General features: G+C 33.6%; 1 protein-coding gene across 1 annotated transcript; it reads right to left on the minus strand.

The window, feature by feature from the left end:
• Positions 1-1895: 1895 nt before the first annotated feature.
• Positions 1896-16307, minus strand: LOC133192555 (uncharacterized). The gene is made up of 6 exons (XM_061328548.1): positions 16209-16307; positions 10464-10551; positions 10324-10371; positions 8832-9019; positions 8262-8554; positions 1896-2525 (listed from the first exon to the last, which is right to left on the minus strand). Exons 1-6 carry the CDS (start codon positions 16266-16268, stop codon positions 2216-2218), a joined length of 987 nt encoding a protein of 328 aa, XP_061184532.1. The 5' UTR covers positions 16269-16307; the 3' UTR covers positions 1896-2215.

Here is a 16307-nt window from a genome sequence, read left to right on the forward strand (position 1 = left end):
GAGCATCCTCAGGTGGTGTAGATTCAAGCTTGTTTAAATCATGACCCCCAGGGGTAGGGTGGGGCCACAATGGACGATCAAAGTTTAACATAGGTGTATATAGGAAAAATCTTCTCAAGAACAGCAAAGCTATGATTGGTTATATTTATGTGGAAGCATCCTTGGGTGGTGTAGATTCAAGCTTGTTTAAATCATGACCCCCAGGGGTAGGGTGGGGCCACAATGGACGATCAAAGTTTAACACAGGTGTATATAGGAAAAATCTTCAAAAATCTTTTCAAGAACAGCAAAGCTATGATTGGTTATATTTGTGTGGAAGCATCCTCAGGTGGTGTAGATTCAAGTTTGTTCAAATCATGACCCCCGGGGCTAGGGTGGGGCCACAATGAACGATCAAAGTTTTACATAGGAATATATAGGAAAAATCTTCCTCTCACGAACAGTAAAGCCACTGTTTGTCATATTTATATGGAAGCATCCTCAGATAGTGTAGATTCAAGTTTGTTCAAATCATGACCCCCAGGGGTAGGGTGGGGCCACAATGAAAGTTCAAACTTGTAGAGAAAAATGCCACAGTTAGTCAAAAAATTATGTAAGCATCATTAGTAAGTGTAGATTTAATTTTGTTCAAATCATAGCACCACTCCCTTTTCGGGGTAGGTTGGGACCACTTATGCATTTAAGCTTTTCAATACTAAACTGATTTTTTTCTTGTTTCCTAGCCACAGTGTTCATGTGAGCGATGTGGCCCCTGGGTCTCTTGTTTAATATGGAAGTACATATATTTTCTTTTTCAAAACTTCGATAAAATTGAATTTCAAAGATTTCAGTCAAACATTTGAAACGGTCTGGGTTTGTTTCGAGGCAAAAGACGAAATCAAATAGACGCCTTTATAAACTCTTTTAAAGGGTCATTGGTAAGGTCAAAGTCAAAAATGACTCAAATAGCTCTCACATATAACAGTGTATGAATTTTGATAAAAGTATCATGTACAGTTTCCTTAAAACTGAGCTAAAAGCAAATTGTGATGGACAGACAGATGGAAGGACAGAAAGACACACATGACAAATATTATATGTGCAATATGATAATCAAGCTTATATATATATATATATATATATATATATATATATATATATATATATATATATATATATATATATATATATATATATATATATATATATATATATATATATATATATATAAAATTTAATTTTGTTTGTATTCTAGCCTCTGATTGGTTAATATCCAAAAAGGAACACAAATTATTTCTGTATAACCTGGTTTGGTATGGGGACACCTCCCCCTGACAACCAGCTGAATCGTCTGTATCCATTCAATGCTCTCATTTCCAGTCCTCGGGATTCATGGAAAATTCCAGATTTAATAAATGTACCTTTAGCTTCAAACAGTAACTCGGATCTTACCACATGCAAACAAAAAAACATGGTTGCTAGGACTATGTATCAGTTTTTACCTCCCCTTGCTTCCCATCACTTCCGTTACTAGGGTTGTATTATTGAGCGGCAAATTTGAACTAATAAAAAGCAACGAAATTTTACACCCACAGTTGTTTAATGATTTTAAAATTAAATTATAAGGAATGACTCTAATTCTTGGCCAAATTATTCGAGTATAACCTGGTTTGGGTCAGTTTACGCTGTTTTATAATCCGCTTCGCGGATTATAAAGCGTAAACTGACCCAAACCAGGTTATACTCGAATAATTTGGCCAAGAATTAGAGTCATTCCTAAAATAAATAAATAAATAAATAAATAAATATATATATATATATATATATATATATATATATATATATATATATATATATATATATATATATATATATATATATATATATATATATATATATATATATATATAAGGATATTATGCATATATAAATGATTTTATTACATCGTTTAATATGAAATGAACAGAGATTTCAACCATATGTATACATTTCAAAAAACAGAGAAGGTAGAGAGATGGCATTTTGACAGTTTCACATACATTTACTGTTCTTGGTATATTATGCAATGCCACATTAAAAATGGATAAAGATATACTGTATACATTAAAATAATGTACAAAGTTTTAATTTCACAAGCACGACTTTTATATTCCTCGACTATGGCAAAAGTTCCAGAGCATTTTGATCGCCCTTTCTGTAATATTTGTCACAATTTATTTAAATATCGTCAACCTTTCTAAAGTGAGTCTGCAGGATTTCTCCGAAGCTGTTGCCTGAATTGTATTTGTCGTCTGCGTCTCAAAGGAGGCAGACGAAACTGGGGAAGCATGCATTGACAGCGTCCGTTTACGGGTGAAATTTTCGGGGAGGTACCGAGTGGGCATGGATAGGCTGGTTGACAAGAGGCGTTAGGGAGCCTTAAGACCAGAGGTGGTAGAGTTGGAGCGGGAGCTGGGGTAGTGGTGGTGGTGACTTGTGCAGCCAGTTGCAATAGATTTCTAATCTCTTCGTCTGTCATTCCGGACACTCCATGTCGTAGCTCACACCTGTAAAGATAGATATAAATTTTTTAGAGAAAGATGGTATGCTACTGCTTCAAAATTTGAATTACTAAACGCTGAACCGAAAAAGCAACACTTTTGCACAAATGCTTTATGGTCAAGTCAGTGCACTCCCATTCACAGGCACCTGAAGCGTGGATCCCCCCCCCCCCCCGACTAAATAATAAAATACACGTATAATTTAGGAGTCCTTATTTTCTCGAAAATATGTGATTTCTCCGTCAATTTTATCTGTATGTCATTCTGTGTAATTGGTTTATACTTTTGTTAAGGTTTAAAAATTGGCCATATACTGTATAATAAAAATGCCCAAGGTAAGAAACAAAAATTATAAACAAACGGGGGATTCCCCGCTTCGAGGCTTATTTCCAAGGTACTAACAGTGTTGCCTTTCATAATATGGGTATTTTTATTATACCATATATGACCAATTTTTAAACCTTAACAAAAGTATAAATCAATTACACAGAATGACATACAAATAGAATTGAAGAAGAAAACACATATTTTCGAGAAAATAAAGACTCCTTAGGCCAAAGTAAAAAATACCTTTGTTTCCCCTAACGCGACCGACCCACTTAAATCGTGCCGACTGAAAAGTTTATTTAATACGATTATTCAGATATTTTTTTTTATTGTTTATCAACTTTATAAAATACAATTTCATCAAAATCTGTTTTTATCAGAACGGCAGCTTTTGTTTTACACTCATTAGGCACTCGCAACATGTGACCTCAGAGGGTTAGTTCGTGTTATAAAAACAGCGGCGATGTATCAATCTTATTATATATCATTAACTTATTAGAATTCTACACTCTTGAAACATTTCGTGAATTAAATATACCATGACTAATGAGTGTTAAAATGGTATTTACAAATGTTTCTTCTCAAATTAACGTACGTAGCAAGCATGGCAAAGCCTGCCTCATGAGCAGATGAGGGGCCCACCTTGTATATATATGCATATCAAAAAATGTCACTGCATTTTTTTCGTTTCGAGCTAATAAACAGTTCCTGTATGGTCCTATTTTTACTATATAGGACCATAGGAGTTGTAAATATGTCTTTGTATAATTATTTCATCTTGATAAATATAATTCAGATGTCGTTTCTTCATTCCTTTTATTTATGGGGTAAACTTTCGAAATCTTTAAAATTGGCTTATGGAGTTGCTTCCTGAGACGTCCAGTGTACTTTTGTTTAGTTAGGCCCTTGAAAATAGGTTGTTTCTTTGCTTTAAAATACCTTTAAAATTGTTGGGCCAACAACATTTGAACACCTGCCTGGTTGAGGACTCCTATTTTAGACTTTTACTCGGCACTTATGGCCATAGATCATTAAGAATCAGTCAGGGATCTTTTTCGTGTCAACATCTACATGTATATTGCGACACTGGACCTACGTTTTTTACGGTCTCACTCGACTGACCAGTTTCCACGTCCCACGAAGGGATCTGTGAGTCACTTAGAATAAGCTCCTGAATTACGTCGTGACTCCAAAACACTAGAATCACTGCACCACGCAAGGCCCTTAACATTTTGTCTGTGTAAGTACTCGAAGATGATAGTAGGTTTGAAAAATATACTCGGATGTCCGATGGTTGAGTATTTGTGAATCTTGTCCTTTTTAAAATATTCGATTTCAATAAATTTACACTTGGCCTGAGATATTACACAAGTTCAAATGAATAAATATTTGTGAATTAATTTACCATACATGTTGCTTCATTTGTATGATATTCGATTAAAAATTCAGTTTCTTTTGTTCTTTCCTATTTATGAAGATGTTATTCAATTTTTCAGAATGTATTTTCAAAACTGCTGTGAGAAAAAAAAATAATTTACCTACCTACCTACCCAACTTGAAATTTCAGGGTCGGGTTAGGGGAAACAAAGATATTTTTAATGATGGCCTTATATCTTATTAGTTAGTTGGGGGCGGGTGATCCACGCTTCAGGTGCCTGTGCTCCCATTGAGTACACTGAAGGAATACAACGCATACGAAAAAATGACATAGAAATGAATACTTCTGTAACTTCAATGAAAGGGTCCACCCTTGCGTCTGCGGGTCGCACTCAAAAGAAAATCTTAAAACATTTACGCTGCAATTTTCTGATACATTTAAATGGCTTGTCTGTGACCGGTCAGTGTTGCTTTGTGGTAAGGCGCTCGCTTCGTGATCAGGAGGCCTTAGGTTCAATTCACGTTCCCAATGACGCGAGAGACCTATGATTATTCATATACATGTATGAAGTAACCGTTCCTTTGTCGTGCAATGAAATAAATGAAATTCCCACTTTTTCTGATTATAGTAATTTGCTATTATAGTAAATTTGCAATTAGATGCTGCCCCCCCCCCAACTTTTTGTGAGTACTGACGAATTCAAATAGATCTACTTGGACAGTTAATTAACAAGTTTTGCTTGTCAATTATTTTGGGAAGTTCCCCCCCCCCCTTTGGACAAGAGCAAGAGCCACTTAGGACCTTTTTTGGCCCTGAGAATTTCTGAAAAGTCGAAATTTCTCAGTTTTGGTTGAAAATGCATTATTTATAGCTTGGACACTTGGTGACCGTGTGTCTATTGAACATGACGTAATTTTCTCTCTAGTCAATGCATTATGACGTCATAAAATGCGTCATTTTCCCCATATCCTGTAAATTCTCCTAAAAATGGCCAAAAGTTGAGGTATTTTTTTTTAATATTTCATATATAGCACAACCTCTGATCCAAAATATGCAAATACATAATGAAAGATCTGTTTCTGAAGATCACAAAACATATTTTAACTTTTGGATCGTGGGCTGTGCTCATAATTAAATTCTTTGCTGAAGGTAGTCAAATATGCATGTTTTCTGCAAAATTCAAGAACATTGCGTTTTCTCAAAGCCTGTTTTCCGATACCTGGATTCTCAAAAAGAAATTTTGTTATAGGAAATGAAAGCACCAAGTCTCTACTTTATGTTGATATATGAAATGGGACAGAGGGTGATAGTCAAAAAATTGATATAAGGAGAGGGCCATTTTATGCATAAAGTGAACATAGCTCTTTAGATGATTGGTTTCTTTGTGCTTGTCAGATACATTTTTGGGAGGTTAATTTTGCCCCCCCCCCCCACTTTTGAAACCGTTGCTACGGGTCTGAGTCAGCCTGTAAAATACCAAATGAAGTTTGTCTGGTTCACGAGTGGATTCACTACCCCTGACGTTCTGAAGATGCGCGAGTACCTGATATCACGATATGACTCGTAAACATCAAATTGCGAGAATATGAATTCGCGAGTGGGATGGGTTTTTTTTTTAAAAGATTTTACAAGTATTTCAGGAATATAGAATTAAGAACGAGTAATTTTGTTTCGTGAGGTGCTTCCAGCTTAAGTCATCGCACATATTAGTTAACTTGAATAAGGTACAAAGAACGAGGGCGCTTTTGATTGGCATTCGGCAGGAATCTGGGCGCACTTGAAAAGTGAAAAAATTATTGATCAGTCACACGAAATTTTAGCATTCTTTTGATCATTTGGGTCCCTGTGAAATCGGAAAGGGAAATATTTTCCAGAAATTGTATTTTGATTTGCTAAAAAATAATCTGAAAATAGGCTAGATGATCATTTGGTACAAAATGTCACATTTTTAAACACGTTTTTCTAAAAATTTGCTATCTCTGGGTCCTCTCTCCATGATTTTCAAATGTTATTTGTATGCATTCTAATTCAAAGAAACAAAAAATCATTTGTAAAAAATGGAGAAAAGACCCAGAGACCATAAAAAATGAACTTTTCCCCCCCAAAGAATTCCAATGTGTAAATGCGATGCTTCATTGTCGTTTTAAAAGCCAATTTGAATGTGTAGCGATGATAGCTCAGTAAATAGAGGATATTCAATGTTTTGTAGATGAATATGGAATTTATTTCACGAGTGGGACAGGATTTTTTTTATATTTTCACGAGTGCGAAGCACGAGTGAAAATATCAAAAAATCCTGTCTCACGAGTGAAATAAATTCCATATTCATTTACAAAACATTGAATTTTCTGTTTATTACATTTTCTTTGATTTTCCCTTTGCCTTTGTCTTTTCTTAACACAGTGTCATAGGCTTGACGTCATAGTTGAGCGGTTGAGACGTCGATCATAGCTTAGCAGTTGTGTGATTGAAAACATTACATAGCATGGATTTTAGCAACATATCTGGGAAGAAATTTGCACTTTTAGCTCTATCAAGATGCTTAGTTACTATCTCTATCTTATGACAGGCCAGAAATTATTTTTTACTTACTTTGATATCCTTTCACACTGTGAGAGAATATCATTTTGGTATCCTTTCATACTGTGAGAGAATATCACTTTTATTCAATAAATAAATCACAGTATTTCACTGTTGAAAATGTAATAATATGCGTTACCCGTCCAGTGCAATGGAGACGAAAATTTTTGGTTCGATCCTCATATGGAGCGTTAATATTTTTTTAATGCAAGCAAACAATTCTTTTGTCAGTTTAATTTTTTTGTACCGATTTATTTTAAAATGGATAAATTCTGGTTCTATTGCACCGAGAGCGAAAGCAATTCTTCCAACCTACTAATGCTTTAATATACACATGTACTTGTAATTGCATTTAACTAATACCCTTATTATCTTGTAGGTGTTTATTATTTATATGAAACATTACTATGTTAAAGTTTGATTATTAAGATAAGCGGACCTAAATATTACAATTTGACAGGTTATTTCAAACTAAATCTAACATTTTCCTATGTGCGTAGCTATGTAAAGCCTGTCCAGCTGTGGTCAGCCGACCAAATCGTGGACATTTAAAGTATAAATGTTTCGTACACATGATTCCTGCAGATCACACACCAAACACAACCATCTTCTTTATTGTAGTCTATGTAGATCACTCACATCCTTTGAGATTATACGTGTCTTTCAGAAAAAATAACATTTTGCTAAAGAAAAGGAAGATCGTAATACATTTCTAGAGGGATAAGAGACATAGATTCACATCTACTCTGTGCAACTGTCGAGGGGAAATGGACTCTTTGCATTCAAATAACTTTCATACATATGTAAATTTCATTGATTGCATTAGCACAATTCTCTAAGCCCCATCGCATAGTGCATCGACTCGTTTAACTGGGGTGAGTTCTGTTATTCGTTGATATTTCATAAAATGGCGTGATGAAAAATGTATCGATACATGTACTGACCATTAGGTGAACTCTGATAAACATCCACAGAAACTGATTCAAAACAATAGATCACAAAATCTAAGAGCGCTCAGAAATTACCTTACAAAACCTAGACAATATAATTCTTTCTCAATAATTCAACGTCGTCTGGAATCACCGATAAATTTAGCTCTTAGTAATTCCCATATAATGGAATTTAATAATGGTATTCATAAGATACAAAGTAGAAACTGATTTTATTAATGTGCCATTTAGCCTAAGTGAACCACTCTTTAATTATAATCACAGGATATGGGTTTAATGGAAATGGCAAGGAAAGAACTACAATTATAAATCCATTTATAGTACGATTACAGTATTGTAAGAAAACTTAAATCATAAACACGCATGCAGTTACCTTTGGTAGAATTTTTTTTAATTAAAAAATACTAAAAAAAAGGGGGGGTAATTAAGACAATCGAAACTGACACGAAACTTAAAGGTGATAAAGGATAACTAGTTCAAAACAGAACCCGATATTAATTAAAATACCTGCACGTGTCATCACTAAAACGAGAGAAGCCCGGGCAATTATCGTTTTTCTGGGCGCATTTGCAGCTGCATGTGTCCTCGTCCCAGACATGAAGGTCCGTGGGGCAAGTCCTTCTATTGCGACAGATACAGCTGCAGTCCCTCGAGACGTACACCTGCGTCACAGGATTACAGTGTTCCGGCTTTACTTTGCACTGTGGTTCACAAGAATCGTGTTGGATGATAGATTTAGCTTCGAATTCTTCAAAATCGGTTTCTGGTGATCCTGGGTAGGGAATTCTCGATCTCACAACCTACATTCAGTAATGCATTAGGCCATTTACTATTTTATTAATATTTTTTTTATTCATTACGGCACGCAGTACAAATGCATTGCTGATAGTAATCACTCAATAAAAAGTAAATTATTTAACTGAAGAAAGTAACACTCTTAGAAACTCATGTCAGCATTTTTAATGGAAAGAAAACTTGCAGTGATCACGTCTATAGGTCTTTCCATCGATATTTCTGTGGCTTTCCGTATACACATATAATTACCTTCATTCTGAAGAAATAAAAACAATTATTTACCACAACTTGTTTTATGCTGGTTTGTCTGGGCTCGCAGGACAGGACCTCTGACGGGGCACATCCCCCACAGCGAAGCACCCTTGTGCAGGGAGGGAAGTATGTAATAGCAGGGTCAGTATCACGTGGTATAACCACTGTCTGGTATCTAGGTGAGCAGTAATCATACTGGGCAAGATTATCGAACCCAACTGTAAGAAAAAAAATAAAACAATGCTGTAACGTAGTCGAATAATTACATTTGGCGGTTAGATATTACAGTCCGATATAATAAAGTGCAATATCACATTGTCTCAATGCTAATAACTTTCAAATTTGGACAGATATTGAACAAGAGGAATAAAATCAAGATTATTTCGCAAAGTGAAAAATTAATCCCATATGTACTATGCTAATTTTAAAACAGGATATTACTTGTATCATATAGAAGCGGAACGTGAAAAATTAAACTTACAATTAAATAGATTTATATAATATCACTGTAAATCACATTTTATTCGCGAGAACTTTATTTTGGCGTAATTTGTTTTGACGAAAGTTTTATTCTCATGTATATCTTGATTATATACAGCAGTAACCAGAAGTCGCGAAAAATTTTGATCTCGCTTATAAATACTAAATAAATATCTCGCAAAAACATGGTGTCGCAAAAATTGGGTGATAATCAGTATTCATTTCAGCTATAATCTTTTATAAATATTAAAAAAATTTTTCTGACAAGATCGTCAGAGCGGGAAACCATCAAAATTGTTTCCTTTTTAAACAAAATTTTGCCCCGAGGAGGGTTACCCCTTACAGATCTAATCCTCCCCAGGCACCTCCTTTTCGGAAACTTTGCCGCAGTCCTTCCCATGACTGTGATCAGAAATAATATCAATCACCGCATTATACCTGCAACATATTCTTAATTTTACCTTTTCTATTCCCAAAATATTATTAACTACTAGTAGATAGCCTGTATTATAATCTTCTACACTGGCTTACGCAGATCGTCGCAAACTACGGCCAAAGTATACGATCCTCTCCCATTGTAGAGGGCTATATGCGGACGCCGGACCGTGGCTTGAGACGATGGCTTACGCAAAGAAAATTACGAAACCATTCCAACTGATCAAACCACTTAAAAAATCTTCTATAATGTAAATGATTCCAATATTACTGAGTAATTTTCATTCAAGCCTGCATTCTGAAAAGAAATTTCATTCAAGCCTGCATTCTGAAAAGAAATGCTTCAAGAAGGACAGTTTTCCATGTTAAATTATCGAACTTTCTCAGGAAAATCAACTAAATAAATGATATTTTTATGCCTCGAATTTTTCTAAGATATCAGTTCTATTTCATCCTTAAAAAAGGTTGGAGGAGGGGGGATACACTCGAGACTTTAGAGCATGGGACTATTTTTTAAATACTTTTTTCGAGTTTAACCGTTTACGATTTTCAGAAGAAATGAATGCTATGCATGGATATTCTTATAAAAAGCAAATTGAACACCTACCTGTAACGCCTCCTACAACTTGTCTATTTGCATCTGAGTTGAAAAGCTCTGTAAATAAAATGAATATCTGTCTAAACCACTTATTCATTTATTAATAAAAATATTTACTATTTCTCATATTCAAATAGCTTGTAAATTACCTGTAAAATTGATCGCATGACCATCTTTCCTAATGAAAGGGGCAAAGTCTTCAGTTTTTTTTATGTTCTTATAAAGGTTCAAGTTTGGCTGCAATGAAATTCAGATTGTTATCAGAACAAAACATTAGAAAAAAATCAGAAAATAACTTCTACGGATTACGTCGTTTGTCCCCGTAATCTGAGATTCTGGGGCATATAATTTTTGGTCTGTCCGTTGGTCTGTCTGTACGCAAAACTTTAATTTTGGCCATAATTTTTCAGCGGTTGGTGCTAGAGCTTTCATATGTCACATACTGTGAAATCACTAATTTTCGTTGGGGTTTAATTTTCGTAGTTTTCAAGGTATGGAGAGACCCACGAATTCATGACCACCACGAAATGTAAAATTTCGTATGCATTACTACACAACACTTCTAAAAAAAACGAAATCAAATCGCCAGAAATCAATATTTTTCCTCAAACCTCGAAAATTTGACCTCATGAAAAAGTGATTTCACAGTATGCATGTCTGATGTCATAACCATTCTTGGGTACCAACATGTTTTAACCTCATGATCTCGGAGTTTTGTCTATTTTTGACAAACTGGACATTTGCTACAAACAAAAACTTGAATGCATGGACAGATATACATGTATATCTCTGGAATTTTTTGGGCTTGAAACGATTCAGATTGCAAATTTCTATTTAAAAAAAAAAATAAATAAAAAAACATTTGTACTAAGGAATCGTAAATTTTCTATGATGTTCAACATTTTCCTTTTTTGCCGTTCCCCTTACAAATCTATACATATTTCCACTTACTTCATAAAGCATTCTTGGGAAATCTTAAAAAAAATTATATGGCTAAACTAGTCTATTCATTTTACTTATACAAAAAAATAGTTTTAGTTTATTTTTTCATGATTTGAAGAAAAAAAAAGTTTGTTTGTAACAAGTGGCCTTAACGTTAGCCATACCTTCTGAAGTGGTGCTAAGGCTTTTTATTTTCACAGTGTATTCTTGTGACAAGACCTTTCTCTATCTAATGACCTTGGAGTTTGACCTATTTGTGAGAAAATTAAACCTTGAATATATATAATTTCTGTACGATTGATTTTAAGGCTTTTATATTCCACATGAGTATTTCTTGTAAGAAGAGATAGAGATTCGGTGATATTTAGTTTTTGGTCCGTCCACTGTCTGTCTATCTGTTTGTCCGCATACACTTTAACCTTGTCCATAACTTTTGGTGCTTGGGCTTTCATATCTCACCTGTGTATTCCTTGCGACAAGACCTTTCTTTAAGTACCAACAATTTTTGACCTCTCGACCTTGACATTCGAGTTTCATCTATTTTTAAAGCACCTTGAGAAATATCAACCTCAGCCATAACTTTTGACCGGTTGGTGCTAGGGTTTTCATATTTATATGTGTATTACTTGTGACAAAACCTTTCTTTTGGGTAGCAATATTTTTGATTTCTAACTTTGGAGTGAAACCTACTTTAAAAAAATTGAAACGTGTAACTGTAACTGAACGATAAGTGGGAGGGTTTTAAGCATTTAAAGACGACGCACTTCAAACGACAGATAGACGCAAGACCATATAAACGGGGGTGGGAGAGAGTTGGGTGCGTTCACTCCCTTTAAAAGAAAACACTCGAAAATATCATTTTTGAAAAAAAATAAATTTATTGTATATCTATTTAGATTTTGTTTATTTGATATGTGAAGAATTAAATGACCTCAAGAATTCGAACATTAGAACATAAGAACCCACTGAAATGGTACCCATTTCTTGCTCAGAGGATCGAGGGAAAATCCCTCCCAGACCCAGTAACCTGGTAACGGACACTGGACACTGATCGGATAAGTTCATTGATCCCTTGGCTCAGATTAGTCCGAAATATCTGACGTTTTCCAAGCATTTTTTCAATTTTTTTTTTAATTATTTACGTGCTCAGTATCTGCACTAGGCTCAGGTGAGCTAAATGGGATATTTATTACGTACAAAAAAATATTCACAGTTCCCAATTTTATTCCGTAGTATTGCCAAATCAAAATGTTACTTTTTTTCCCACGATTTTTTTTTCATTGCTCTAGTATATTTGAAATTGAGACCATCGAATAATTTCGTGTATATTGTCATTTGATGTGACTTTGGGTGGCATGACAATTCGGTCTCTCTCACTTTTTGCATGCATACGTGTAAAGTTCGCCAAAGTATTTCTTTTTAGGGTCTTGAGCATATAGAGCATATAGATTTAAAATCCTTCCCTAATCGGACATTTTTTTTAATACAACAAAGCATTTTACTCCCATTGATGAAGTTTTTGACAATTTTGAAAAGATATGTCGGGCAGTTTATATATCGTTGTGTTTGTCCTTTTGGGGACCAGTTATTAAGCTGGGGACAAAACATTACTTTATAATGTGGCGTCTTGTCAAAAACTCAGCAACTACTCCAAAATGAATAAAACCAGGCAATATTTATGGCGGAAATTATGTCGATATCAGTTTTATAAAATGGTGTTTTATCAGTTTTCTGACTATGAAATCAAATTCTTTGGTAACTAAGAGCGTTAACGGTACATAAAATACGTAATTATTCTCTACTTTCTAGTTCAAAAAAATATTCTAAATTTCAACATACTGATTCCCATGTTAGAAAAAAAAGTAAAAACACCTGCAGATCAGTGGTCTGACAAATTGGAATGGACGATCTGAGAGCCATAGTTGCCATGTTTTCAGCCTTGCTTTAGATTGGTTTAATATGGACTAGCTTTGGTTACCAGGTGAAAACAATAAATTGCTTCAACTTCAACTTTAATAGTTTTAGTTTTATCTCTCTCTCTCTCTCTCTCTCTCTCTCTCTCTCTCTCTGTGTGTTTTTAAGAATTCAGACTACACATAACTATAACTTCCGACTGAGGCTACGAATACAGAGTACTCTACACGTAAATGATACATTAATCGTGAAATTTTAGCTTTGTGGTGCAGTAAAAACACTGCAATTACATGTAGCCTTTACTTTTGATATATTGGACACTAGAAAACTAACCGTTCAAACAGGCACATCTGCGCTTGAGTTTTAGCAATTTTATAATTTTGGTTAACAAGTCACTTATAATGTCGCCTTCCCTCCCCATCACTTGATCCCACAATCATTTTTTATGACACCAGACTGGTGCTTATTTCGTTCACTATTTAAACTGTCAGAATAGAGAGAGGAATCACACATTGATTATTAAGTATACATTGTACATAAAATTGTTTTTTGATAAGGACATAAATGTAAAAAAAAATAATACAAGTATACATTGTACATGTATTTTTTTTTTTTTTACATTTATGTCCTTATCAAAAAACATTTTTTTTGGGGGGGGGGGGGGTTATGACCTTGTAAGTTTATTTAGTATTTTGTATGCATGTTTTTGGGGTCAGTGATTTCTTTATTCTTTACCCATCGAAAAATTATAGATGTCACACAAAGCTGTTGCAGGGATGGGCGGCCTACCTTTTTCCCTCCATCCTTTCTATCTCAACTTTTGTAAAGGATTTTTTTCTTATACAATTAATTCTTCATCTCTCCACATTCTGCATGAGTTTACATCAATCTTTTGGCAGCAGAAACGAAGATTTGATTTTACTTGGTAAAATGTTCATTTAATTTCACTGAATAAAATCTGTCATATACGACAGAAAACCGCTCGATCCCATCTCCTACATGATTTTTTTCTGAGACTGAATGCGTCCTATCGCTCTACAATATTTTTAGCATGCATGTTTTAAAATCATGTTTAGAATATACACAGTTCTGAAGGACTTGTACTTTTGACGCAACACATTTTGCTCTCTATTTTTCAGGTCAACAAATAGCATGATATCTTGGTTCGTGTTGGGTATAAAAGTAAATATTCGATAAAAAAAGATAAATTTGACGTATTGCTGTGTGTTTTTGGTATTTTCCATCGTTTTTTTGACGTGCATCTTTCGATCATACATGAACAGCGTGATTTTTTTGATTATCAGTTCTCAATGATGTTATTTTCTTCTTTTTTGTATATTGGAAGCTCTGTAAATTTGAAAATACACAAATACACAATAACACTAAATCATCGATAATACACTGAACATATACTGGACAAATTTTAAAACAGATCAGTTAAAGAGAATTATGTTGATTGAATAATACAAAGGCCATTGCTTAATTGTTTATGCATTAATCATATATAAGCAGTTTTGCTATATATACCCTGTATTTATATACAAAAATATTAATGAATGTATAAATTTCTATTGTACTATAACAGGACTCAGAACACGGCCTTAATAGTTTCCTCTCCTCGCAAAGCGTCCAAATGATCTTTTATCTTCATTAGATAAGTATCCGCAATGGAACAGCGATTTATCAAGAATATTATCAACTTGTAAAAGGAAGAATTAATGGTGGTAATAATGCCAATCGATTTCTGTCCTTCGCCAGAAATTTATTGATGGTCGAGACATTGAATAAGTTTTGGTCAACATGCAGGTTTTCAATGAGACCAAAACGGTCAACTTCGTTTGTAATCAACAATTATAGACCAACACGTAACCTAAAATTGGCATCATTCAAAAAGCTTTAAATATAAGAATGAAGTTCTCATTATTTCGATGTTGAACTTTTTTATTGTTGTATTTAAGCAGCATACCGTGTTATGCCGTCAAACACACACAATGTATGCATCTGCTAAAGGATAAAAAACTTTTTTTGAAAATTATATAGTATTTTTATTAGATTTTAATATATCTTGTCTTATTCTATAAACCCACACGCTTTCAAATTCGTTCAAACTTCTTTATTTTCAAAATTTTTGGGTTAAAGAAGGAATTTCATAAATTCTGTGTTTTTTGTTTGTTTTGTTTTGTTTTTAATTTTTTTATTTCAGCGATATGGATTTAAATAAATGATTATCATAAAATAGTGGCGCTGTTGAGCTTTTAAAATAAGAGGTTCTTTTTCAAAAGTGAAAAAAGAGTTTTTAAACATAATTTTTTAAAATTATCATTAATATTTTATTGTATTTTTAATACCTTCAATAAGTTTATTACGCAGATGAAATATATCATCTAATGCTTTATTAGATTATAAAATATTAATTGCAATGTTTAAAAGAAGGATGATACTTGAAATAATTTGGTCATTAATTAATGTGTAAATATATAATTTGTTTCATTTAAATTTGAAAACACTCAATTCCCAATCTCTAACCTCATCATCAAACTTTTCCTATGCAGACGATATATTTACATTTTTAAAAATTAATTCACACGTATTTTTACATGTCTTTTATATCATGTTTATAGTAATGATGATTACAATTTCGGACTATTGAGAAATTGATACATAACCTGTACATCTACAATAGCAGGCCATTTACCAGAATGGTGCAATTAAGAATAAGAATAATATTGAACAAGTCAGTTATGTTTGTTTGTTCACATTTTCTCTTCTTTTTATATCTGTGGATTCTGGATGTTGAACCCAAGGCTAATTTTTTCCCATTTCCTACATCTCAGAGTTATTGATAAAATCGTGAAAGACCAAGAACATTTCTTTTCTTTCTTTCTTTTTTTTTTTTGGAATGAAATGTTAAGTTTCGTTTCAGTTGAAAAATTGTCTTTTTCTATTGAATAAAACTTTACTCTATTGAATAAAACTTTAATATTTAAAAAAAAATCCTAAGATTTCAATCGTATAAAAAAATATTCAGTTATACATACTTGTGCTAAACAGCTGAGCACTAAAGACAGAAGAAAGCAAGCTCGTCCGTGTATATCCATGATTTTAGATTTTCTGAAAGTGATGTGAGTGCAAGTCAA

This window comes from Saccostrea echinata, unplaced genomic scaffold (genome assembly GCF_033153115.1).
Source record: "Saccostrea echinata isolate AGI-Se365-2 ecotype Australia unplaced genomic scaffold, CSIRO_AGI_Sech_v1 ptg000025l, whole genome shotgun sequence".
NCBI classification, from domain to species: Eukaryota; Metazoa; Mollusca; class Bivalvia; order Ostreida; family Ostreidae; genus Saccostrea; species Saccostrea echinata.

Bases quoted from the DNA above. Each gene is read 5' to 3' on its own strand.
- LOC133192555 (XM_061328548.1), bottom strand. From the start codon at position 16,268: ATGGATATACACGGACGAGCTTGCTTTCTTCTGTCTTTAGTGCTCAGC. The intron at 10,372-10,463 runs GTAATTTACAAG...TTTTATTTACAG, and splicing joins TCATGCGATCAATTTTACAG to AGCTTTTCAACTCAGATGCA. The intron at 9,020-10,323 runs GTAGGTGTTCAA...TTTTTCTTACAG, and splicing joins AGTTGTAGGAGGCGTTACAG to TTGGGTTCGATAATCTTGCC.